Here is a 26,927-nt window from a genome sequence, read left to right on the forward strand (position 1 = left end):
TATATTCCGCCATGAGTTTCTTTAACGTAAAAATTCCCAACCCCGCTTAGTAGCTCTCAAAGTACAAGAGTCTTTTATAAACTCCCGTCTGCGCTTAGAAACGCGTCCACATCACTCACATAAAGGACCTCTTGGAAAGCCCCGCCTTCAGTTTGAATTCCGAGAAGCTGATTGGCTGCGTTACCTCCTCCTCCTTCATCCATTGGTTGGCGGCGGATCAGTAACAATGTTTAATGCACTATGAGACGGAGTGAGACAGTCAGAGAGAGAAACGCACAGAGGAGGCAGAAGGGACACCGGCACACCACAGTGCATTTATTCCCGTACCGTTATTGACAGCTGGTTGTAGTGACAGTCGGATTGGACAAAACACTTTCGGTTGATTTCCATATTTAAACTTTGGACTCTCTTGTTTTTCCTCTTTTTGGTTATTTTTTTTTTTACTAGGGACTGGACGGATAGCCTCCTGAGGGGCCAGGACCCATTCATCACGGGGATGTCTCACCCCGCATCAATGCAGTATAAGAGGCTGTTCGCGCTGCTGATGTCAACGGTTGTGGATGTACATTTTACGCCTGGGTCAAGATATCTATCCTGAAGCGTCTGCAGCCAAGAGTCTATGAGCGCAGGAGAGTCACTGCATCCTAATCAGCCTCATTGACATTACAAGCGCACTTTTGGGGAGCACTTTCTTTTTCCATACAGTCTAGTTGGAGTTTTTTTTTCACTCATTGGAAAGGTGCATGAAGGATGTAACTCGTTTTTGGTGATGGTTGTGTTTAGACTGGATAGCAGGCTACAGGTAAGTCTGTGCGATGTTGCTCATCATCATTCTGTTCCAAAGTGTCATCCTGAAAAAAGATGAGGCGACATGTCATATATGCTCCTGGAGCTGCTGGATGCGCACAGTGTCAGTGAGGATGCAACAGCTTCTTCTCGTATTTATTCAAGAAGCGCAGTATAAATAACCATCTAGGATTGTGTTTCATTTGCTCTGCTTTATGCGACTATGTACGAATTTCATTTAACAGCAGGATTATGCCGGTTAAGAGGCTTATTTCAACGCATTTGCATTCAAGGGACTGCCTTAAGACAGCAAGGTAGGCTATAGCATCAGTTAAGCAGCTGTCTCAGGACGCAGGGACACAGAAAGAGATTTGTCCGTTTTTATTTGCTCACCACCTTTATCCATAATTGCGCGTTTGATGCGCGTAATGCTCTTCGTGCCACATGGCGCATCCTCGACGCATTGCTTAGCCTACATGTTGAGAGTAGAATAACACAAACATCCACCTGTGTTCAGTGGTAAAGCTCTCGACGCATCTCAAGGTTAGATTGACATGCCATCCACGTCGTTCGCCAGGGAATGAGGAATTACGCATTAGAATTACGCGGTCACAGTTCAGAGAAAAAAAGCGCGACACGAGGTGTTTGTTTAAATCATTATGTCAGAATTTAAATGATTAAGTGTAATATTACATGGAATAATCTGAAACAGAAATGTTTTTTTTTTCTTTTTCATTACAGGCGAAGAGGCTGGGAAAGGCTATTTCTTTGTGGAAACTGGATTGTGATTATGCCTCCAATGCGCCTGGGCGTTCAGCAGAATATAAATTAGCTGTACAGCCTCACCGTTTGTTGTAAAAACTCAGGATAAAGGGAGCTCTGCTAAGAAAAGAGCATTTAAAGGAAAAGCCCACATAATGACTTTATACATATTTTATCATGAATCAGCATGTGTGCTCAATAATTGAAAGTATAAATTGTGATATTGCTGGGAAGATCAACAGGTCGGAGGCGTAAAACGCATCAGAAACCTAAGACACTCTCACTGAAAGGGATGCATCTTTCTGTTTTCCTTTTCCTACTTTTATGGGCGCAAGCCCTGACGTTGAAAAACTTGAACTACTCAATACCTGAGGAGAAAATTCAGGGTGTCATTGGAAACATTGCCAAGGATGCGGAGCTCGAACTGGGAGAGCAGGGGAAAAAATCCAACTTCAGGGTGTTGGAGAACTCCGCCCCACACCTTATTGATGTGGATCCCGAAAGTGGGCTATTATACACTAAGCAGCGGATCGACAGGGAAACACTGTGCAGACAAAACTCCAAGTGCCAGCTCTCCATGGAAGTGTTTGCCAATGACAAGGAGATCTGCATGATTAAAGTTGAGATACAGGACATAAATGACAACGCACCGAGCTTTCCTTCTGATCAGATCGATATTGACATATCTGAGAATGCAGCCCCAGGCACACGTTTCCCCTTGGCTGCTGCCTACGACCCTGACACTAGGGAAAATGGCCTGAAAACATATCAGATCACGCGGGATGATTACAGTATATTCTCTTTGGATGTCAAATCCAGAGGGGATGGAACTAAGTTCCCTGAATTGGTCGTTCAGAGGTCCTTAGATCGAGAGGAACGTAGCCATCACACTTTAATTATAACCGCCACAGATGGTGGGGAATATCCCAAATCAGGCACAATGCAAATCAATGTTAAAGTCACTGATTCCAATGACAACAGCCCTGTGTTTGATCAGCCCTCATATGTAGTCGAGATTCCTGAGAATTCACCCCCAGGCATGGTACTGATAAATTTAAATGCTACAGATCCTGATGAAGGCATTAATGGCCAGGTCACTTATTCCTTTAGCTGTTATGTCCCAGACAGGATCAAAGAGTTGTTCTCAATAGACCCCCGAACGGGCATCATAAAGATTCAGGGTAAAATCGACTTTGAGGAGAACCCAATTATAGAGATTGATGTTCAGGCAAAGGATCAAGGCCCCAACCCAATTCCTGGCCATTGTAAAGTCACAGTTAAAGTGCTTGACAGAAATGACAACTGGCCGTCAATAGGTTTCGTAGCAGTGCGTCAGGGGGCGGTTAGTGAAGCAGCAACTCCTGGGACAGTGATTGCGCTTGTCAGAGTCACAGACAAAGACTCAGGCCGCAATGGGCAGCTCCAGTGTAGGATTTTGGGGAACGTCCCCTTCAAACTAGAGGAGAACTATGATAACTTCTATACAGTAGTGACTGACAGACCTCTGGACAGGGAGGTAAAAGATGAGTATAACATTACTATTGTGGCCAAAGACAATGGCAACCCTCCCCTGAACTCGACAAAGTCTTTCACTGTTAAGATTTTAGATGAAAATGACAATGCACCCCGCTTCACAAAAATGGTCTACCTTCTCCAGGTGCCTGAAAACAACATCCCAGGGGAATACCTGGGTTCTGTTCTGGCCCATGACCCAGATTTAGGCCAAAACGGTACTGTGTCCTATTCCCTCCTTCCCTCTAATGTAAGCGAGGAATCTATCACTACATATGTTAACATCAAACCAACTGATGGTGCAATTTATGCCCTGAGGAGTTTTAACTATGAACAAACCAAGTATTTTGACTTTAAGGTCCAGGCGAAGGATTCAGGAAACCCTCACCTGGAGAGCAACACCACTGTCCGTGTGAGTGTGCTGGATGTTAATGATAACATTCCTGTCATTGTCCTTCCATTACTTCAGAATGACACTGCTGAGATCCATGTACCTCGGAATGTGGGAGTCGGACACATTATCACCACCGTGAGAGCGGTGGACAACGACTTTGGTGAGAGCGGTCGGCTCACCTACGAGATCTCGGATGGGAACGAGGAACACCTGTTCGAGATTGATTCAGTGACAGGTGAGGTACGGACAGCACAGCCACTGTGGGAGGAGGTGGCACCTGTTGTGGAACTCATCATCAAGGTCACTGACCATGGCAAGCCGTCACTTTCCGCCATGGCAAAGCTTATCGTCAAAGCCTACTCGGGTCCCTTGCCGGAGGGTGAACCACGCATCAACGCGGAACACCACAACTGGGACATGTCGCTTCCGCTAATAGTAACTCTGAGTATAATCTCGATCATGCTCCTTGCGGCCATGATCACCATCGCAGTCAAGTGCAAACGGGAGAACAAGGAGATCCGCACATACAACTGTCGCATTGCTGAGTACACTCACCCGCAACTCGGCAAGGGCAAGAAGAAGAAGATCAACAAGAACGACATCATGTTGGTGCAGAGCGAAGTGGAGGAACGGGACACCATGAACGTGATGAACGTTGTTAGCAGTCCATCTCTGGCCACCTCGCCCATGTACTTTGACTACCAAACTCGTCTGCCCCTCAGCTCTCCAAGGTCAGAGGTCATGTACCTCAAACCCAATGCCAACAACCTCAGCGTTCCTCAAGGACACGTTGGCTGTCACACCAGCTTCACCGGACCTGTTACGAACACCACTGAGACGCCAGTGAACAGGATGTCAATAATACAGGTAGGAATGACAACTTGTATTCTTCTTCCTGCTTACCCTCCATCCCCCTCTCATCCTGCTCTGTCTCACTAGGTCAATACATGAATGGATGAGTAGATGTGTGTGCATACAAAGCAGAGAGTGAATCATAATATGGGGGAAAGGAAGCGTATCACAACCGGTGATAATATGAAACACAAGTCACTTTCCACTCCACGCCAGATGCCGAAGAGCACCTTGCTATCGTTTTTTGAAATCTAGCTTTGCTCATATTGTTTCAGGTAATGCGTTAAGAGGAAATTGAGTATGGAACATAATTCTGTTCTGGAGATATTGTTTTGATGTTACCCCTGGTGTGGAGAGATTCGATGCACTGACAGGTTTAGCCCTAAAGGTTTGTTATTTCATAACGACCATACCGTTATGATTTGCTGCTCTTGCCTAGAATATCTTTCCAGCTACCATATTGCAAATGAATAGAGCTTCAATCAATATGTAGTTTCCTGTGGCGCTTTGAATGTAATGTTCCTACTGTTTGCTTCTTACAATGACAGAATTAATGTTCTTCTTTTTTTCATTTCTGCTATTGCTTACAGGCAAGGTCAAATTAATACATAAAATTGTGTTTTCATACAGCATAATGTAATTTTTCTTGACCTCAGACATTTAAATTTTCAGACTTGGCATTGTAACACCCTTAATGTGTTACTTACTCAGCAGGTTTGTCACCTTCATACTCAAGAACGTTGTGACAATCCTCTCTCTATTAAAGACGTTCAGAGCGCATTTCATCAAAAAGAAAGAAAAAGCTTTCCTAGATTTCCTCATTCCTTGCTAATGCGTCTTTGTGTGGAGCGATTTGGTTAAGCCAGTGACAACTTATGTGTGTCTGTGCTGCTAAGCCAGTTTAAAGTCATTTGAAATCTGTCGTGTCAGATGAGGCTAAAGTCACCTCTTTAAACTCTGTACATCAGGTGCGCGTGTATGTGCAGAGTTTGAGATTACAGCTGGCAAAAATTAATTTAGCTCTCTCTCTCTTGCTTTTTTAGCGCTAACTGCTGAATGTGTATCACATGCTAATGCTGCTATTGCTTATATCTAGGGTTAGTGATTTGAACAAATCTCCAACATTAAGTATTTAGCCTAACTTTGGCGCAAAACTCATCCCACAATGTTGCTACAGAAATGTTACAAGTAAACAACCACCTAGAGCATGTTAGCATTGTGGCTAATTAAAGCACATACTGCATGTGTCAGTGATTTCAGGGATTTGAAGCTGGTGATTTTGTGAATAAGCATGAATTTGTGGGAGCGAGTATTGATAGTAAAAATCATGTAATTCTCAACAGTGCATCTTGAATTGCATTTTTTCATGGGTATCTTGTGTGATTAACATTCTCTAGATCTGTGTGTTCGCTGCTGCATGTGCCTGTCCATGATTGTGCGAGTGAGTGCGTTGCTATTCATCGCATCCCAGCTGCAGGTCAAAGTTCAGAGTGAGGCCCATTATTCTGGGCCCTTTAATAATGAGCAGAATAACTGCAGATGCCTCATCAAATCACAGACGCAGGAACTACAGCATAGATACATGCTCTTCTCTCTCACTACCTTCACTCTGTCACTGAAAACAAACAAGCCCCAAAACACATACATAGAGTGCATGCTGTGTTTACACAGATCCATACAGTACAGGATATACTCTCCATTATTTACAGCAGAAGTGTGGCAGGAGGCAGATCTGCTATCCTGTTACTGAGCCCGTAAAACAATCTGGCTCTCCTCTCCCCTGGCCTGGAACAGAGAGAGAGTGGGATTAAAAGAGAGCCATAGAAATGTGAATCCCAGTTGAGAGGTTATAAAAAATGTTAGAAATCTCTCCCTTTCCAGTCCCTGTCGATCGATGTGTTCGGGGACTGTCATCTGCATCTGTCATCGGAGCTAGAGGTAGCCTGAAAGGTGAAAATAAATGGATAATAAACAAATATATAAATAAAAACCCACACAGTCCCCACTGCTTGCCACACAGCTGTGCAAGGGCATTTTAAATGGTTTCCATCAGACCCGGCGACAACAGCGGCAACAAGAGGGTAAGACCCGGGGCTCCTTAATGGTGTTTTATGGTAGCTGATCCAGAGGTTGCGAACAGCTGGCCGTTGAAGTAATATGTCTGAAATGAAAAGAGGTTTAGGGTCAATTACAGCGCCAAGGCTGTCTGCTCTCAGAGAACACAACAGAATGAGGGGTGTAATTTGATTGGCCGAGAAAAGTTTCCTGGATAAGGGATGTAATAACGCTTAATTGCACCACAGGCGTCTGGATCTATTACTTAATGGTGAAGCGAGGTTTAAGAAAATCTTCAGTGGTATCCTTCTAACCCTAGATCAGGGGATTTTCTTATTTTTTTCATCTAGAGAGCATTTAATATCCATCCTTCTGTCTTAAACATACTTAACAGCAGACCTGAGGCCAGACAAAAGCAAACTTTTTATTGCATCCTTAAAAAAAAAAACACTCAGGACAATGAATTTCCTTGCTTTATTTGGGCTTAATTTGCTGTTAAGGTAAAGATAATGTTTACTTACCTTGGTTTGAGAGAGTGGAAATGTGTGTGAGGAGGAGCCAGAGGCTGATACGGCTGCTGTGAGCATCAGTGTTGGTGATCCAGACTATAAAAGTGTCCCCTAGGTGGCGACAGTCTGCCTTCAGAGTACTGCAAGCACATAGCAGTGAATGAGGCTTGATTTGAATGCACATGCAGTGTTCGCTTTCAAATTTGTTTTTTTTCTCTCTGTGCATGACTGTGAATTTATGTTTATGAAGTGAAAATTTCATGCAATTGGAAATCTTTTGATGCTTCCATCTGTCTTTTTTTTTTTGTTTGTTTATACTAAATAAAGAGGTCAAATGAGCCACTTAAGGTCAAACCGGTAAGGCAGGAGTAGCAATTCATGTAGCGCTGGGGGAGGACACACACTCAGCTTGTAAAGGTCAGCGGTTGGAGGGAGTTTTCAGCTGGGCATTAGTGAAGCCTCTCCAGGGATTGTCCATCTGAGCTGTTTCTTTCCATTAAATGCACCTAAAACAGAAAGAGAGGAGTGGAAAATAGATGACAACAGATCATGCTGTTGAGTAACTGCCTTGATACGAGGGCTGTAGTTGTGCTTGTGGCATAATGTTGTTGTGTCGTGCAGTGAAGTCGCAGTGTTTCATAGAGATTGGGTTTCTGTCAACTTGTTTTTGCAAAATTGTGCGATAAAAGCGGCTGTCAGGTAATCAGATTGCTGCACGAGCTCTAAATGTATTGCTTTGGGAACTGAAGCGAAATACTGTCAAATGGCAAGGCATGAGAGAGTCAATGTCTGACAATCTGTTTAGTGCCCTCTTTCTCTCTCTCTCTCTCTCTCTTGCTGTGTGTGTGTTTTGCAGTGGGACAGCAGGAGTGTGAGTACAGTCATGCATGCTAATGGTTCTGTCCTTGCATGCTGCATTATACGGTACGTTGTGTGTGTGCAGTGTGGGAGGGGGTATTAGTGTGTGTGTGTGTGTGTGTGTGTGTGTATGTGTGTGCAGGCAAATTGAGTCATAACAATTCCCCTTGATGAGTGTAACAGCCCATTGTTTGTCCTTCAAGTTCTCTTCTCCTTCTCTTCTCTTCTCTTCTCTTCTCTTCTCTTCTCTTCTCTTCTCTTCTCTTCTCTTCTCTTCTCTTCTCTTCTCTTCTCTTCTCTTCTCTTCTCTTCTCACTGACATTTTCAATTGTCAACATTAAATTGCAATTTCTGCTATATTTCAGTGGGACAAGTCTACATTTTAGTCTATACATAAAATGTTTCTCAAGCATCCCTGAGCAATCCTGAAACATAGAGCATTTAATAGGTTCTGAGTTAAAGGGGACCTATAATGCCCCTTTTACAAGATGTTATATAAGTCTCTGTACAAAAGTAATATACCGAAGTAATATAAGTCTCTGGTGTCCCCAGAATGTGTCTGTGAAGTTTCAGCTCAAAATACCCCACAGATGATTTATTATAGCTTGTCCAATTTGCCCCTATGTGGGTGTGAGCAAAAACACACTGTTTTTGTGTGTGTGTGTGTCTTTAAATGCAAATGAGCTGCTGCTCCCGGCCCCCTTTCCAGAATAGGGTGGAGCTTTAACAGCTCTCGCTTCGGTTGCTTAACAACAACAAAGCTACTAGAAGTTACATCTTTTAGAATGCATCTGGACGTTTCTGAATGGTTAGTGGATAAATTGATGTAGTTGCTGTAGAGTTGATATAACTTATCGACTAGCATGTGCCATCATGTCAATCTTTTGTTCAAATTCAGCATTGAATTGTGAAGCCGTCCGGCGTAAAATGACGGCATGGTAACAACACTCTACTACAACAACTCTTCCTCTTCTCTAAAGCAGCCCAACATGTCCTCACCCCCTTTGTTGCGTGTTCACGGGGGGCAGGATTTATGTAAATTTTGGGGTTTGTGATGTCACCAACCCGGGAAGAAGCTCATTGTAGTCCATGCCGGCCATTTGTTGTAGTCCTTAAAAAGCGATTTCTGTTAAAGAAAATATCTCCCTTTGCTTTGGACTTTGAGCGTCGTAACTTTGCAGATGTTGTTTATGCTCAAGCAGCAAGTTTACACACTAACTTACGTTTGAAAAGTGAAATCATAATCAAAGACCCCTTTAAAGACAAAAGACAGAGAGAGAGATAGGGATGGAGGAAAGATAATCATGATTCATGACGGTTTTGAAAATAGTTTTTCTCCTTTTTCTGTCCCAGCTTGTCCTTCTTTAGCTATTGCGTATTAAATTTGTTCTTTCTTATGCCCTTGGTGTCTTGTTCATATTTTCAGATGGTGTGTTTGCACTGAATTATTGATAGCCGGTTTTGATATACACATGTGATCGATGCGTTCTCCAGTATATGAGGGAAATCTAAACAGCACTTGTCTGCTAGGCTTAAACGGTGCACATGAGAGCCTACAGTAAATCCTGTCTTTGTTTGTTTGATTTCTCCAGGCTTTAGTCCTTCTAGAGTTGCAGGGGTTTTATTTCTTTACCTCGTGATTTGTGTGGCTGTTTATTGCGCGTGTGTGTATTCCGCACTCATACGATCCCCTGCTATATTTACTCGCTCATTAATAAATCATCAGATTTAACAGAACAAGACAAGACCAGACTGTCACGATAAACGTCTGAAATTTCTCTCACCACTTCATGTTAACAGCAGAGAATGTGACCACAAAACCTCACTTTTTTAAATCTTAATGAGAATGTGTTCATATTTTGGATAAAATGCTGTTCATAAGAGTGCCTTCATCCAGGATAGATGTTGCACAAGCAGACACTTGTTTTTTTTTTTTTTTTATTCATCTGCGAAGAAGCCTTAGGTTTCAAGTGCTTTAAATACAGATTAGAAGAAGGATTGAGATTAGCCCAGTTCTTCGGGAGATGAAAATCAATCCTGCAAAGCCAGAAACAACAAAAAAATCCATCCGTCTGTCCTCCCCTGCCTTCCTCCTTCACGTGGTCGCTGATTTTCTTTGGGTGCACTGGAGTGTGTCAAAACCTCGGCATGAAAAATGTAGCAGGGAGGGTGAAAAGATCTCTGTAGTTTTTTGGCACACATTTAGGCGATTAATTACTGCACAGCTGAAGTGTACAGATATGTGTATAATAGCAGAGACATTTGTTGAACTGCATGTATAATGTATGGCAATTCTGGAAATCCAAGTAATGCTGTTGAATTATTTATTTGAGTTGTATAGCTCTATAACCCAGCTCCGTCCGCCCTGCGTGGTTTGGAACCCCAGACCCGTTTGGGAACCAGCGGGCCGAGGCCATTAATAACTCATAAACGCATTCGTAATTTTACCCCGCCCTTGTACAGTTCCGCTTGAACGATAGAATTAATCTCCAGAAAGTCATTGTGCCGGAGTCGTTTGGCTAGATTGACGACGTGGCTCCAAATGCACAGACGAATGAATGGATGGATGAATGAATGATACATATGGTCTGGAGAAATGAACGGATATGAGAGGCTGTCGGATTTCTTCCTATTCTTCTTCGTGACTAAATACATCTTATCTCAGTGAATTTGGAGCCAGAGACATTGCTATAGTTTACAGTGTTCCAAATGTGCTGATATTTTATATTTTCTTTAACTGTAGGCATTCTTTAACTGAGAACATTCAGAAAACAAGTTAAATATCTTAAATATAAATCAAATAAAGGTAACACTTTATTTTAAGGTGACGTAGGTACACATTACTACGTGTACTTACTATAATAATAACAGTAAATTATGTATAATTACAAGTAACTAAACCTAAACCAAACCCTAACCCTAACTAGTAAGTACATGTAGTTTATTAATAGTACTCAGTACTTATTTGAGGAAGTACAAAATGACTATATCACCTTAAAATAAAATGTAACTTATTTTAGATATTCTACATAAAATGTTATATTATCGAAATTACCACCCACAAAAAAAAATAATAATATATATATATAATTTCGTGGTAATTTCGATAATATAACATTTTATATGATAACGTCTGGATGGGAGCATATGTTGTTCTAGAACTTGGATATACCTTTCAGCATTGATGATGCCTTTCCAGATGTGTAAGCTGTCCATGCCACATGCACTCATGCAACTCCATACCATCAGAGATGCAGGCTTCTGAACTGAGCGCTGATAACAACTTGGGTTGTCCTTGTCTCTTTAGTCCGGATGACATGGCGTGCCAGTTTTCCAAAAAGAACTTAAATTTTGATTTGTCTGACCACAGAACAGTTTTCCACTTTGCCACAGTCCATTTTAAATGAGCCTTGGCCCAGGGAAAACGCCTGCGCTTCTGGATCATGTTTAGATATGGCTACTTTTTTGACCTATAGAGTTTTAGCCGGCAACGATGAATTGCACGGTGGATTGTGTTCACCGACACCGTTTTCTGTAAGTATTCCTGAGCCCATGTTGTGATTTCCATTACAGTAGCATTCCTGTATGTGATGCAGTGCCATCTAAGGGCTCGAAGATCACGGGCATTCAGTATGGTTTTCTGGCCTTGACCCTTATGCACAGAGATTGTTCCAGATTCTCTGAATCTTTGGATGATATTATGCACTGTAGATGATGATAACTTCAAACTCTTTGCAATTTTTCTCTGAGAAACTCCTTTCTGATATTGCTCCACTATTTTTCGCCGCAGCATTGCGGGAATTGGTGATCCTCTGCCCATCTTGACTTCTGAGAGACACTGCCACTCTGAGAGGCTCTTTTTATACCCAATTATGTTGCCAATTGACCTAATAAGTAGCAAAGTGGTCCTCCAGCTGTTCCTTATATGTACATTTAACTTTTCCGGCCTTTTATTGCTACCTGTCCCAACTTTTTTGGAATGTAAACTCACTTCAAAATGTCTCACTTTCGACATTTGATATGTTATCTATATTCTATTGTGAATAAAATATAAGTTTATGAGATTTGTAAATTATTGCATTCCTTTTTTATTCACAATTTGTACAGTGTCACAACTTTTTTGGAATCGGGTTTGTATATACAGTACATCTCAATCATGCTTATGTCTCCTAAATAAGTACATTTTCTATTGAGAACATTTTTAGGTTGTGGTGAAAATGATGCTGTGGGACAGTTTTTTTAAAACATTTATAAATAATTTTCTCATAAATATTGAAGTGGTTTATGATTCTTTCAGATTTTGTCTAGATAATCATAATTTTAAGGTTTTAATAATTCATATTTTTATGATGGATTTTCATATTTTAAGATTGAAAGTCTGAGTCTGGGACAAGAACCATGTTTATCTAGGATAGTAGTATAGTTTGTGATGTTATGTCATTTTTGAGAAGGGTAGCAAGTCATGCTCCCATAGTGCAGAGGTTATTTAATTACTTAAGCAAGCACCAAAACCTATTAGTGTTGAATGTGAAAAGGAGAAATATTCCAGCAAGAGATATAAGACCACAAGATTTGACCCTCGAGGTAGAAAACATTGAGGCACTTAAACTAATTTGCTTGGTTAATGGAAAGAAACTCATAGAAGCACATAATGCTGTGGAATTTGAGGACTCGAATGGCCAAAACTGTTTTATGTTCAAGTTTTTAAATCATATATTGAGCATTACATAGTCAGGATTCTTTCGGAGTAAATTAAATACCTGCATTAAAATGACCTCACTCTATTGATTTCACCGTAAACACCATGTTCCTTTTTCCATGCCTACAAGGACGTTACACGTTGGGGTGTTTGGGAAACAAGTCCCAGTTACTCACTGTCAATATTTGTTCTGGCTCCTCCACGCGAGCAGTAATGGCTAAAGCTAGCCTTGCTAACGCTTCAGGGCATTGGCGTTGGAGTTACTGTCAAAGGTTTGGTTGCTTATGTACTTGTTTGTTTTGGATGGTGGGATAATCTAACCCTGATGTACATGGTTTAGACTGTGTCAGTGATGTCGGGCAGAGTGACGCCCACATTTCAGATGGCTTATGGTTGTGCGTACACTTCCCTCTCTCTCTTTCTGGCACCATTTTTCTAGCTAGCCTTTTTAGCCATGTGGCGCTTAGTTTTTGAGTTGAGACACTCAATCAGACAAGTGCTCTTTAATTAGAAACGAAAACATCATCTGCATGTTTAAATGATGCAGATGCTAAGCTAGCAATCTGCTAGGTTACACGTGTCAAATGGCTGACCTTTGCCCTTGTTCCTTCAGTCTGAATGCTAGAGCAACTTGTAAATAGTTGATGCTAGCCGTGTGAACAATGTGGCGGCTAAACACAAAGTCAAATCAAATTACAAGTCCTGAATAAATGAATCCAACACTGACAGGGGACCAAATAATTAAACACAAGGACCAAGTTTGTACTTTAATGAATGAAAAGAAATCCCACACGTCAGTGGATAGTGAAAGGCTACTTTTACAACATAATATAACAGAATAGATTAGACCTGAATTAATTAATTATAGTAACTATAGTATAGTAATTATATTTATAGGCCTATATAAAGACATTGTAAACTGTATAAAGACATTGGTAGATGTAAACATATTACAACGATAGACATTGTAAACAGACTGTGTGGTCCACAATTATGAATATGTCACTAATGTTGTGTTTTATATGTACAATAAGCAGAATAATTGCAACAAAGAAAGCATTAAGCTTGTGCCTCGCAGTATCAGAATGCCTGTCAGTCAAGTCCAAAGCAAGACGCAACCCATAGCAATGCGTTATGGCAACGACTCCTCATATAGTCTGACGGCAGATAACAAATAAATGACTTTTGAGTGATTCCTTACAAAAGTGTGCATCAACTATGACGAAGCTCGAATGTGTGTGTGAACCGTTAGAACAAACCTCATTGGTTCTTGGGTGTCACGTACAAACATTAAGCTTCTTCTTTTCTTTTTAATGGTGGTTTGTAAACACACTTAAAGGAGCATATCGCCACCTACTGCTCGACATCTGTGTGACAGCTGATGTAAAATAAATGATCGGGCTTAAAGGGGCTATATGTAAGATTTTTCCTTTAATAAAGCATAAAAATACCCCAATATGTTTGGAGATATTTAGGAAACATGCTAAGTTCACCTACTTGTTTCTCAGAAAAACAATGCTACAGCCAGATATTCTACTTTGAAATGTGCGTTCTGTGTCGGAGTGTCTGTCTTTGTTTTGGTCTGTGCGAAACCGCGTGCTGCCAGTTTATCCAATAGTATTTATAAGCTAAGTATCCTTAGCTTTCATTGTCAGTTGTGCTCCCTCATGTTGCTTGTCAAGCTGGCCACCTGCATGTTTGAACGAAGGGGCGGGGCAAACAATATTTTGAATTTGGACTGCAGTACCTATTTCAACCACTGGGTGTCATTCCTACATAGAGCCCCTTTAAGCCCAAAGTATATTTCACTTTTTACGCATATGCGAGGGTCAGCGTATAGTGCGCATGACGCAAATTTCATCATCAGAAGAGTATGCGCGTACTCTACGCACATGGCAGGACTTTTGTAACAGGTCGCACATGCGCATTTCATTTATTTATTTTTTTTGCAGTAATTTATTTATCCACAAGGTGGCAACTGTGCCCTGGGGGCAGTGATTCACAAGGAAACTGCATAGACAGAACAGAACGGAACGCATGCAAGCTACAGCGAAAATGGGGGCCTACATAGACGAGAGATTGTGCAAAGAGGTTAAAAAGTAACTGTTAACTTCTAAATTAACAACTATGTGCACAAAGTTAGAAATTTGCATAAATCAAATCCAAACCATTTCCATATAAAGTGCATCGTCACTCTCAGCAAACTTATGACACTCTCTAAAGACGGGTGGTTTTTGCATCTATGTTGTTTCAGTTCAGTTGTTCCTACATTTTTTATATGTCAATTTACAATGAATTTTAGTACGAAGGTGATTGAGAATCACTTTGTAAGATATTGTATGAACAGGCACACCGCGAGACACACCTGTTAGTAAAAACAGCAGCAATTTGCTTCTAAATTCTCTCGATCAATGTGAACATTTTCTTTGCATCTTCATGGCAAAAACACACACAGCCGTCTGTTGCGGCGCTTTTGGCCACAGGGAAGCGAGTCCTCACAGCTCTCTGCTGCGTCCTTTCTCTGTGTGTTAGAAATCGTGGAGCATTGTTCAATCACAAGCTGTGCTTTCAAGCACCATCTCTCTTTTTATTATTTGCAGATTGCGTCAGTTCCCCTGCAGGGCCACTCTAGACCCCGAAGGGTTCTTGGTATACCTCCCACGGGGCTACTTCTGCTAAACTGTTTAAATGGCAGTATCCACTTAAGGATGTTTGTTTGCTTCTTTTTATTTACTTCTTTCATTCTCTTCTTTTCCCCTTGTTTATTTATCAAAAGATAAAGTTCCTACATTAGCATTAAGATTCACAGAGCACACATCTGGGAATTTAGGTGTAGATATTGTAGAAGGTAATGATAAAAACGGCATCCTGTTTCAAAGTCAAACGATGTGGAACATGTTTTATTAAGTGTTGGCAGTTGTCCAATCAACAGATCTTCTTTTCTTTCAACAGATGTTTTCTCAGGTACTTTATCACAATGGGAATTATGGCCTTTTTTTTCCCTGCGAACTAAAGAGAGATCCATTTTCCACCTCTTAACCTTTTCCTTTTACTCACACCATGTCGTTTTACAATTTGAGGAACTCTTTGCAAATTTTCCAACGGACATGTTGCTGGTTGCCAACGTACATGTTCTGATGCCATAAATGTTGTCAGAGAAAATAAGTAATTAAAGAAATTCCCGGTAGCATAAACAATACATTTTCACAGTTCTCGTCCGCCTCAGGGTGATGTTTGAACAAGTTCTTCGTACTCCTCTCGTCTCTTATTCCTCATGCTATCCACTAGCTTTAGTGAAATACCTAAAGATAGCTCCTGGCTCTAGGCCTGTCTTTCCAGTGAGATGTTGGGCACAGAGAGATGGCTCTCTTTCGAGATATCGGATTGCCATGTGACAGGACCGGCTGGTAACATAAACCCTGCAACTGTGGCCTGGTCAAGTTTAATGAGTGAGCTTGTCAGCACTCATGTTTTGTACACAGTCTTATCTGTCTACAGTTACATCTTTTCACCTGCAGCCCTGCACTGAAGGGCTGAGGTCTGTCAGCACCTAAAGAAAATGGCTGGCGGTTTTTATGGGGCTCTTATTTCTGTTTGTTTTTCTTAATCCTTGTAAATACAATGTGAAAATGCTTGACTGACAAAAAGCTTCTATCTGTTTATGGTTATTATCTTCTGTCTGTTTGTGTTTTTTTCTTCTCTTTATCTCTCTGTCTTTGAGAGTGATGTCTTTACCTGTTTGCTTGGGTTCAATAATGCAGCCTTCAAGAAGAGACATACAGCAAGAGATATTTATAAGGTGACAGGTGACAGGCTACTCATAGGAAAATGAATGGGAGAAACCGTAATGCTCATTATGGTGGCTGTAGGAAGGGAAGTTCTGCCTTTCCATTATTTTATTTAAGTTTATTTGCTCTAGAACACCAGTTCACTTTAGACGGATATTAGTGTTATTTGTCAGATTTTAATTGCTAATTTTAAGTATGTTATAAAAAATATAATCTTAAAAACAATTTTGGAGATTTCCTTATTCAAGTTTAAAGCTGTACTTAAACAGAAAAGAATTGCATGGGACCTTTACCATGTATACTGTTCATACAGCAATTAAGCGTGACAAAAAGTACTACTACTTTTATTAATTAACGATTTAAGGCTTAGTTTATGATAGATAGCTAGTCTTTGAGGTGACAGGCTTGTGACAAAACTACATTTCCCAGCATTCTCCGTAACAACACAAAAATGATAAAATAAATTGATAAAGCATCAGTTCTACTCTTTTTCTCTTTTTTTTTTTTTTTTTGCTTGCTTTATAAAAAAAAAAATATATGAATGCACACAACTGTATTCATACCAACATTCCTTGAACAGTAGATTCTTTATTTCATAATTTAATTTAATCAGTGTAGAAATAGTAAAAGGTGCTGATATATTATGAAACATTGACTCAGAACTCAGAAATCAGGCAGATAATGTTAAACTTTTAATGACTGTTCATCAGTTTAGTATAGACAAATGCAAGGTTTCTGAAAGTAGATTGTAAATCAATGCTGCACTCAAGTATCTGTATTATATCACAGCACTTAAACACCAGACTAAAGATTACCGTGTAGCCATCCACTTATATTTACAAAAACAGTATATCAAAACATGCTCACGTTACAAGCAAATATCAAAATTAATGTCTTGAAGGCCGCCCCATCTTCCATCTTTAAGAGAGTCATCTTTGGCGCCCTTTTAAAGTTAGATCAATCCACAGACTCTGCACGATTGATTGATCCAAAGCGTGAGAGGTTCATAAAGGTCCTGTCCAGTCTGAGAGTTGTTTTCTAAGAGACCACTAACACACTAGGAGCTGATACAGTAATTACAGCCTCACTTTCTCCTACATGCTCTCTCTATGCTCTTGTCATTTCACATCAGAGGTGCAATGGCTCATGTTGCTGACAACTAAATCCAAATTTCTGACAATTAGATTTTTCTTGTCACCATAGCAAACTTCACACCTTTCAGTCAATTGATTTGTTAATAAATGAAGTGGTGTTCTCAAAATCTGTTGCCTCCCTTCTGAGCCCGATCTAAGGTCAGTGAATATTCAGGGCTTAGGGATGTCTTTCTGGCTGGTCATTGCTAAAGGGATAGTTCACCCAAAAATGAAAATTCTGTCAACATTTACTCATGTCATTCCATTGAACACAAAAGAAGAAAAGTGTGAAAAATGTCCCAGTGTATTTTTGTCAAAACAATAAAAGTTAACTATTTTGACTTTCACTGTATGGGCAAACACATTCTTCAAAATATCGTTTTTCAGGTTTGGAACAACATGAGGTTGAGTAAATAAGAGAATTTTCTTTTTTTTCCCCTTTTTTTCAAGTAAAGTTGGAAGGGTAAAATATAGTTGCTGGTAGTGTTGTCAAAAGTACCGACTTCGATACCAAGTCTGTACTGAAATTTTAAAAATGTGATGCTTTGAGCGCTGTTGAGCGGATTCGTAAACACCTCTTATTGGCCATTGTGTTCAAGCGCTCAACATATATGTCTGTGATTGGCTACAATGAGCACACGGAAGTGCTTGACGCATTCAAAGCTTTACGAATCTTTTGTTTCGAATCAGTGGTTCGAACTGCCACAGTCACGCCCCCCAGAGGTGAACCATTGAAATTTTGAAACACTAATGACATAACGAAGCCTCGTTTACTAAAATCACATGACTTTGGCAGTTTGATCCACACTCTGAAAAACTGATTTGAAACAAAAAAAGCTTTGAAGCTTCATGAAGCAGTGTTTTGAAATTGCTCATCACTAGATATTGAGTAGAGTCATTATTTTGTTTTTTTGGCACACAAAAAGTATTCTCATTGCTTCATAACACTAAGGTTTAACCTAGTCACGTGAACTGTTTTAAATATGAATTTAGTAGCTTTCTGGGCATCTGAAAGTTTTAGTTATCCTGCTGTCAATGAAGGCTTCACTGAGCCATCAGATTTAATAAAAAATATCTTAATTTGTGTTCTGAAGATGAACGAAGGTCTTACGGGTGTGGAACGACATGAGGGTTAATGACAGTTAATGACAGAATTTTCATTTTTGGCTGAACAAACACTTTAATAAAAGAGGAAAGGATCACAAATGTCCTGGCTTCTCTTAAAGTTTGCCATCAGAATCCTCGAGCACGTTTGTCTGGATAGAAAATTAGACCATAAAAAGCAGGTTTCATTTCTTTGGTGTTGTCTGCAGAACATAACACTGCACGATAATTTATACAAGCTTCAATAATGATATTGTAATTTATGCCGATAGTCAAAAGTCTGTCTTGTCTTAATTATAGAACATAATTACAGACCTAAATGAATTTAATAGTGACAGAAATGATCAGACATGAAAACTAGTAAAGACAAGTTGAGAAAAAAAAATTCAGGCCGTATTCCCACCTTTAGTGCCGCCATTATGAGGAATCCAAGGCAGTGTTTTCATAACAAACACAAGGTGTAGCAAAGGCAAAGCGGAGGTCACATTCAAAAAAAAAACACAAAACACGCTTATGGAATTTTATTCAGAACTGTTGGGAAGGCGAGAGGAGCAGTCAATCATTCCTCTTTATAGGAAGAAAAGATTGGAGGGCAGAAAGGAGAGAGAAATCTATTGACTCAGACCCTTTAGCTCCCTCAATCTCCCGTTTGAAGGTGGAAATTTAAGCGCGTTTGAAGGCAAGGTCGGCCGAGTTTATAGCTTTAGATTATACAATTGTTTCTTCAGGGGTTTGCTGATTAATTCCATACTCTGGCTGACAGCTTCTTAATGCACAGCGGACAGGGCTGCAGAGGGACGTTCTGACAGCATTGCATTAAGCAAACCATGCTTTTCTCAATTTATACGCACACATAAATAGAGATGCACATAGCTGACCCTGAGAGAAATGGAAATGGAAAGAGAGCGAGTCACCTTGGAGTGAAAGACAATTGTTCTGAGCGCTGCCACATCAGTAATGCGTGCAGGCTTTTATGTGCGAACGTGTGTGTGTTTTTGTGTGTGAGGCATCTCTTCCTGGAGTTGTTTGGAGAGCAGTCTAGCGGCTTAACAATGCTTTCTTTCATTACTATATTGAATCATATTATATATTTAATTTTCTGCTTTGCTTATGAATTGTTTATCATCTCCCCGTGACCTAAATTCAAGGCTCTGTTGAGTCATTTGGCAACATTTTAATCTTTATCAAAGCATGTTGGATTGCAGAGGAAAGCTGCTGCGCTAATGAATGGAGTCTAATGGAGTCTGGTCTCACAGTTTCTGCATTCTATGCCTGGCTCGTGGGAACCACTTTATGTGATCTTTGGTCTGGTATAGATTATATCATGTTTTTGTAAAAAAAAAAAAAAACGTGTTGAAGTGGTATGCTGTAAACTAATTTGGGAAGAGATCTGAAACTCATTTGCTTATCTTGTTTCCAGAATGCTCCGGGAGTGGAGATGTTTAACCACCCTCCTTTCATTACACATCATAAAAAGCTGTAGCTACTTTGGCATTTTGCAATTAGTGGTGCTTGCTCTAAGGCTCATGCTATCATTCATGCTTAGGGATATAAACAGACCATGATAACTGCATCTCGGCATAGATGTGACCCCCTGGAAACACCTTAACAACCACTTAGAACACCCTAGCAACCACCTCACCCTAGAAACCATGTAAAAATCCCCTTGCAACCCCTTCAAAATCTCCTAGCAATCACACCGGATGCCCTATCAATCATCAAAAAGCACACACCAGCATCCAATTTGAAACATGACAGCAGCTTTTGCATGGGTAAGCAACGTGTTTTCGAAAAGAAAAAGAAAAAAAGTTAAAATCTGGTTCAAAAATCATTTGCAAGTTTATCACAAAGCGTATGTTTAAAAAAAGTGGGAACATGAATGTTTTCGAGTTCAACAGCTACACACAGTCTCTCATTCTTATCTCCTTTGAAACTGCTACTAATTAATCTTTTGCTGTTCACATGGATTACAGGGTTGAGGTCGGGAGCCTTTAAGAGCCAATCAGAGATTAACACCTCGCTTCTCATCTCCTGCACTCCTTTAAGCATTGTGTTGGACATAACAAACTCTGAATTGAGTTTTCAACTCCATTACTTTGTTTTCAAGCTACCTAGTTATTTAATACATTTTTTAAACCGATTTCACACGGCAGCCTGACGGTCTGTGGAGATTGTTCCTGCGTGACGGCGGGAAGCGGTTTGGCGTGAAACTGCCTCTATTTTGAGAGAGCGTGTGAACTGCTGTGTTAGGGATTTCAGGGAGAAGGGGAGGAGAAAAGCGATATTTCATTCCCCGAGGCTGAACATGTCACAGATGCGGTTTGGTGATACCAACACAAACGGTCCAGTGACATAGCCAGCGTCCCGTTTTAAACTTCTCATCTTCTTTGACGAAAAAAAAAAAAACTCCATTAACAATAGCTGTGCTCATAAAAGCATGCTCATATGAGAGATGAGAGGCCAGCTCATATACTCATCACTGCGCGTTGATGCATTAATATTTTCAGCATTCAGACCTCTGAGAGGGTTGCACATAAATAATCCATCATTTCTCCTGCAGAGATCAGGTTCGTTCGTTCATTCACATCAGATTTCCCGATAAGTGCATAAGGTTTCTTAATATACACAACACTTTTAAGGTCAGTGGTTCTAAACAGGTCCTTCACATTCTGAAATGTTCTGATAATCATGCATATTTACTAGGATATCAATATATCTATCATATATCATATATCTATATAGTAGTGGTATGGTAGAAAACACTTCTTTTGTATATAAAATGAAATCTTAATATATAAAAATATATAATAATGTAATTTTAATTATATATATATAAATTATTATTATTATTTATATCATTTAATAAAAATCTGTAATACATAATTTTAATATATTACAGCTGCATGATTCTGGATAAATTGAGAATCACATTTGTTTTTTTGTTTGTTTGTTTCAAATACAGATCACGATTTTCCCATGATTCTGAAAAGACAACTAAATAAAATAGCATGTAAATTACTAGAGGTTCTGACAAAATATGAATTGCTGCAATCTATTTAAAAATGTTAAACTAATTAGAATTAATATTTTTTTTTAAAATGGTTTGAATGAATGAATCAATGACTCACTCATAAAGACTTCACTTGTTTCATTACTGGATGAATCAACATTTTTGAACAAATCTCTTGAATGAACAATTCAGTGACTCATAAATACTTCAGTTGTTTCTTTACTGAATGGATTAGCATTTTTGAAAAAATCTCTCGAATGAACGATTCAGTGACTTGTTTCATTAATGGATGAATTTGTGTTTTTGAACAAATCTTTTGAATGAACGATTCAATGACTCACTCATAAGTACTTCACTTGTTACATTACTGAATGACTTAACATTTTTTGAACAAATCTCTTGAATAAACGATTCAATGACTCACTCATAAATACTTCACTTGTTTCATTACCGAATGAATTTTCGTTTTTGAATGAATCTCTTGAATTAATAATTCAATGACTCACTCATAAAGACTTCACTTGTTTCATTACTGAATGAATTAGTGTTTTTGAACAAATTTCTTGAATGAACGATTCAGTGACTCACTCATAAATACTCATAAATATTGAAGCGCCATGTTACATTTTCAAAAGGATATTTTCTCTATTTTTATCGCTACCGTAGACATCAGTGTTTATATCTGACTATAAACTTTTATTCCAGTACGATAATTTGAATCATTGTAAGACAGAAATAACAATACTGTGTGGTTGAAAAGACTGTTTGTGAAGATGTTTTATACCTAAACATGACAAATGCTCTCTCTGACTCAGCTGCAGTGCGAATTCGAATGATCCGGTATGATTTTGTCAAAGTTTTTATAGACATAGGCAAATCATTGTCATTTTTTATAATAAGGTCGCATGGGTGTTTGAATCGAGATTGCACACTTTTGTAACAAAAAATCATGCATCTCTAAAATATTTTTCATTATTTTTTATATATTTTAATCATATATATATATATATTACAATGTTGTGATGACATCCAGTGTAAAGTCTTGAACCTGAAGCAAAAGCAGATTAGAAATACTAATTTATCTAGTTACTTCCACACACACCCACGTCGCAAAGGCCAAACGCAGCATGCCTGCATGACACCTGGGGGTGGCTTAGGCAAAGCTGATGATAGCCTCAGCTCCCAAATCACTAACAGGTGGTCAAAGACTGGGCTGTGCTCATCGTCTGTAAACTGCATGGGGTGTTTTTCAGTGGATGTCTTTTCTAAGGAAAGATTAAGAGGTCTTTGACCTGGTGCACACTAGTTTTAACACCTTCTTTAGCAGAGTTAACCCTATTGGTGAGAGCTGTAAGGCTATTGGCAGAGGGGTTATCGTGCTTAAATAGGTTTAGCTTGGCATGCCCGTTATCTGTTTTCCGTTTGAAAGACGACCAAGTGTCGTTACCTCAGCTCAACTCAACTTCCAGCACACTCCCACACGCAACCTTTCAGATACTTATCCAGCGATAATTTGATCTCCTGCGTCGAGGCCGGAGAATCCCGACCACAGCTCCATTTAAGTTCCCAGCTCCAGCCTTTTAACAGCGAGCAGATAGGGCCGATATCGAGGGCCGACGTCTAGTTGGATGTGTTTTGTGGTTTGGCTTGAAGTTTTCAAAAGGCCTCCGTTATGTAAAATGGAAAAGCTAATATCGATGGCTCCAGCAACACAGAGAATTGCTTCATGCACTTCTCACCATATTGGGCTGTAAAAGTTTGATGCGCAAGTTGAGTGTTTGTAGGGCTTAGGTTACAGTTTGTCTCTCAATCTCATTTTCATGTCATGCCTCATTGTCTTTAATAAAGAGATATGTTTGGGAAGAAGCAGGTTGATATAGCTAGCTGCTAAGAAGCTTGGACAGATTTGAGTGTATTGATTTTTCCAGTTCTAACTCTGTTGACTCCATCTTATTCTCCTTAATGTTCAAATTCTTCTGTTTATATTTTGTGCCTTCTCCATATGCATTATATTTGTTGTTCCCTTTCAATTAAATGTCATGTGGAGTCCATCTCTTCCCTTAGCAAGCTAGTTGCTCAAACAGTAGAGCATGGTGCTAGTAAAGTCATGAGTTTGATTCTCTGTGAATGCTTGAATATTGCATTCAGGGCATTCATTTTAGGATGATTTGAGTTTGAATGCATAATTGTAAAACTGTTAAGGACAGTGTTAAGGACTGCTATCTTGATTCATTATTAGATGCATATGCCCCAAGATGTCTTCTGATTCTGCTGAGATCCTCATTTTAAAATAATGCTTGCTGTAACATCTCCTCATTCATAAAATTTTTTTTATTCTGATAGCAAAAAGCAACAAAAAACTGTACTGCAAGGTTCAGTTGGATTGTTTGGATTCCCATACAGCTCATAACTAAATAATAATACAAAAAAATAAATAAATAAACAGGCTGTATGATTATGAGGAACCAAAGAAGAAAAAAGGAACAAAGAATATCTGGGTTTGGAGCTATGTAAAAAAAAAAAAAGAAAAAGAAAAAATATATTTTTTATCATTACAGACAATTTATTTTTTATTGATCTTGACATATACCCCATATCATATATAAAATATAGATTGGAACAGAGGTCAAACACTTCAGAAGAGTATCGTTCAATTGAAAAGCCATGGAGAGGCAGCAGAGCACAGCATTTTGTAGGTTTTTAAAAGTGTGTCGATGTTTATGAATATGAGAGGCCACAGTGGACCAGATCTTTGGCGTGTGTCGGAGAATGTTTGTTTTTGAAGTGCTCTAAAAGCTTTGTGTTCTTCTGTGAGGTGTCCTCGGGGAGGTCTGGACCACCAGTGGTGGAGGATCAGGAGGAATCCACAGTCTGTTGTGTGAGGCTCTGGGCTTTCGGAAGCAACCTCGGACGATTAACAAATCAATTACACGCCGCCGCATTTCGTAACAGAGGAACATGTGCCATAGCTCTGTAACCTCAGCATGAAGCCTTGCCGATTCGAGACACCCTGCACTCTGACCGACCCCTGACGGCACTGCTCCAGCCGTGAACCCAACGGGTGACCTTATCCAATAATAGAGAGAGCAGATTGCACATGTGTTTGTTTGTCTTCGCGTTCACTGAAGCAGAAGTGCTTGACATTTCCAAAGCAGTGCCTTGACTCTCAAATCCACCAGCGGAAACTCTAACACCCTTCCGCTTAAGAAACACGTTCAAGAATCGGAGTCATAGACCCAGAACCACTCTTAATTAGTGCACGGTCCAAAGGTAGTGTGGATGCTTCTTTTTCTAATACACTTACAGTATCTCAAGTATCATGTTTGCGTTTGTAGAAACCACTGAGCTTTTTTTCCGAGCTACAGGGTTCAGATAAGGATTAACTGTCACGCTGTTTGATGCTAACCGTCTCATCCGGGGTTGTCTTCCATGTAACACCTTTTTGAAATTCTAATTAGTCCCAGACACTTCATCCAAACGAAATCAAATTATGTGGGAGATTTCTGCACAAGTAAAACATGCAGTGCAACGTGGGAAGTGAGGTTGTTAAACTGTCGGTGGAATCGCTGGGCACATTTCGGCCGAACTGCAGGGCTCACTACTTGAAAGGGAATAATACAGGAACAAGAGGTGCATTTCTTTGAACAAATTAGATTTGAGCAGGATTCCCCCCCTCACACATTTTCATATCTTTGAATATATCTCAGATTCTGATTCTCCATCTATTGCTCTATTTCCCTCAGTTTCCTTTACTCGTCCAAGGCCCATTCTATAATATATATGTGTATAATATAGGCCTATTCTATATGTGTGACATTTTTTTATATGTGTGTGTATGTATGAAAATATATATATATATATATATATATATATATATATATATATATATATATTGTGTGTATGTGTGTGTGTGTGTGTGTGTGTGTGTGTGTGTGTGTGTGTGTGTGTGTGTGTGTGTAATGGAGGCCGGCTAGTAGTTGCTATGCAAGTAAACCTCACTTCTCTGATCTCAAGAGATGCTCTAGTGACTAATGCTAGAGGTTGCAGCCTTTAGCCTCCTTGTTAGAGCATCTAACTCACACACTGGGGCCCGAGTTTTAGGCCCACACATCGCGGAGCGAGTAGGACCTGAGTAGACGGGTTACATATATATGTGTATATATATATATGTTTATTATAAAAATGTTTTCTCTAAATGAAATGAAAATTATTTTTTATTATTGTATATTATTGTGTATTGTATATTATCTTTGTATTTTTTTTTTTTTTCATATTGTTTAGGATGAGATGGCACAGAACAGTTTATAAACACATTATTTATTTTAATATTTAAAGGTGCCGTAGAACGTCTTTTCAAAAGATGTAATATAAGTCTAAGGTGTCCCCTGAATGTGTCTGTGAAGTTTCAGCTCAAAATACCCCATAGATTTTTTTTAATTCATTTTTTTAACTGCCTATTTTGGGCCATCATTAAATATGCACCGATTCAGGCTGCGCGGCCCCTTTAAATTCTAGTGCTCCCCGCCCCCGGAGCTCGTGCTTGCCTTAAACAGCATAAACAAAGTTCACACAGCTAATATAACCCTCAAAATGGATCTTTACAAAGTGTTCGTCATGCAACATGTCTAATCGCGCAAGTATGGTATTTATTTGGATGTTTACATTTGATTCTGAATGAGTTTGATGGTGCTGCGTGGCTAACGCTAACATTACACACTGTTGGAGAGATTTATAAAGAATGAAGTTGTGTTTATGAATTATACAGACTGCAAGTGTTTAAAAACTGAAAATAACGAATAATCTTGTCTCCGTGAATACAGTAAGAAACGATGGTAACTTTAACCACATTTAACAGTACATTAGCAACATGCTAACGAAACATTTAGAAAGACAATTAACAAATATCACTAAAAATATCATGATATCATGGATCATGTCAGTTATTATTGCTCCATCTGCCATTTTTCGCTATTGTCCTTGCTTGCTTACCTAGTCTGATGATTCAGCTGTGCACATCCAGACGTTAATACTGCCTGCCCTTGTGTAATGCCTTGAACATGGGCTGGCATATGCAAATATTGGGGACGTACATATTAATGATCCCGACTGTTACGTAACAGTCATATAGATAGTCTTTCAACTGGGAAAGCCACACTTTTTCTAAAATAACCCTTTTGCTCTCTCTTTCACAAGTCTTTCTCCCTAAAGCCCCAGAATGGTTAAACCATCCACCATGGTTCAATTCAGAGAGGTTATCCCTTGTATCACACCTCTAATGTGCTTAACTGGAAAGCCATGCCTCCTCTCTCTCTCTCTCTCTCTCTCTCTCTCTCCCTCTCTATCTCAAGCTCTCGTTCTCACTTTGTCCCTCTATCCTTGACATCTGCCTCAGGTCTCACCGTTGTAAGTTTCCTTGAGGGTCTGAGCATGAAAAATGACACTGCAAAGAGCCTTTTATATGTCAT

The 26,927-nt window shown here is 39.6% G+C and overlaps 1 protein-coding gene across 1 annotated transcript in view; it reads left to right on the forward strand.

Moving 5' to 3' along the window:
- Positions 1 to 289: 289 nt before the first annotated feature.
- The window catches only part of pcdh17 (protocadherin 17), an 80,614-nt gene continuing 53,976 nt past the window's right edge, over positions 290 to 26,927 (forward strand). The window contains exons 1-2 of the mRNA XM_067387199.1: positions 290 to 802; positions 1,528 to 4,321. Coding sequence (XP_067243300.1) covers positions 1,841 to 4,321 — 2,481 coding nt within the window. The 5' untranslated portion in view covers positions 290 to 802; positions 1,528 to 1,840. The remainder of the gene's footprint in view (positions 803 to 1,527; positions 4,322 to 26,927) is intronic.

The sequence above is a fragment of the Chanodichthys erythropterus genome, chromosome 6, assembly GCF_024489055.1.
Source record: "Chanodichthys erythropterus isolate Z2021 chromosome 6, ASM2448905v1, whole genome shotgun sequence".
Taxonomy (NCBI): domain Eukaryota; kingdom Metazoa; phylum Chordata; class Actinopteri; order Cypriniformes; family Xenocyprididae; genus Chanodichthys; species Chanodichthys erythropterus.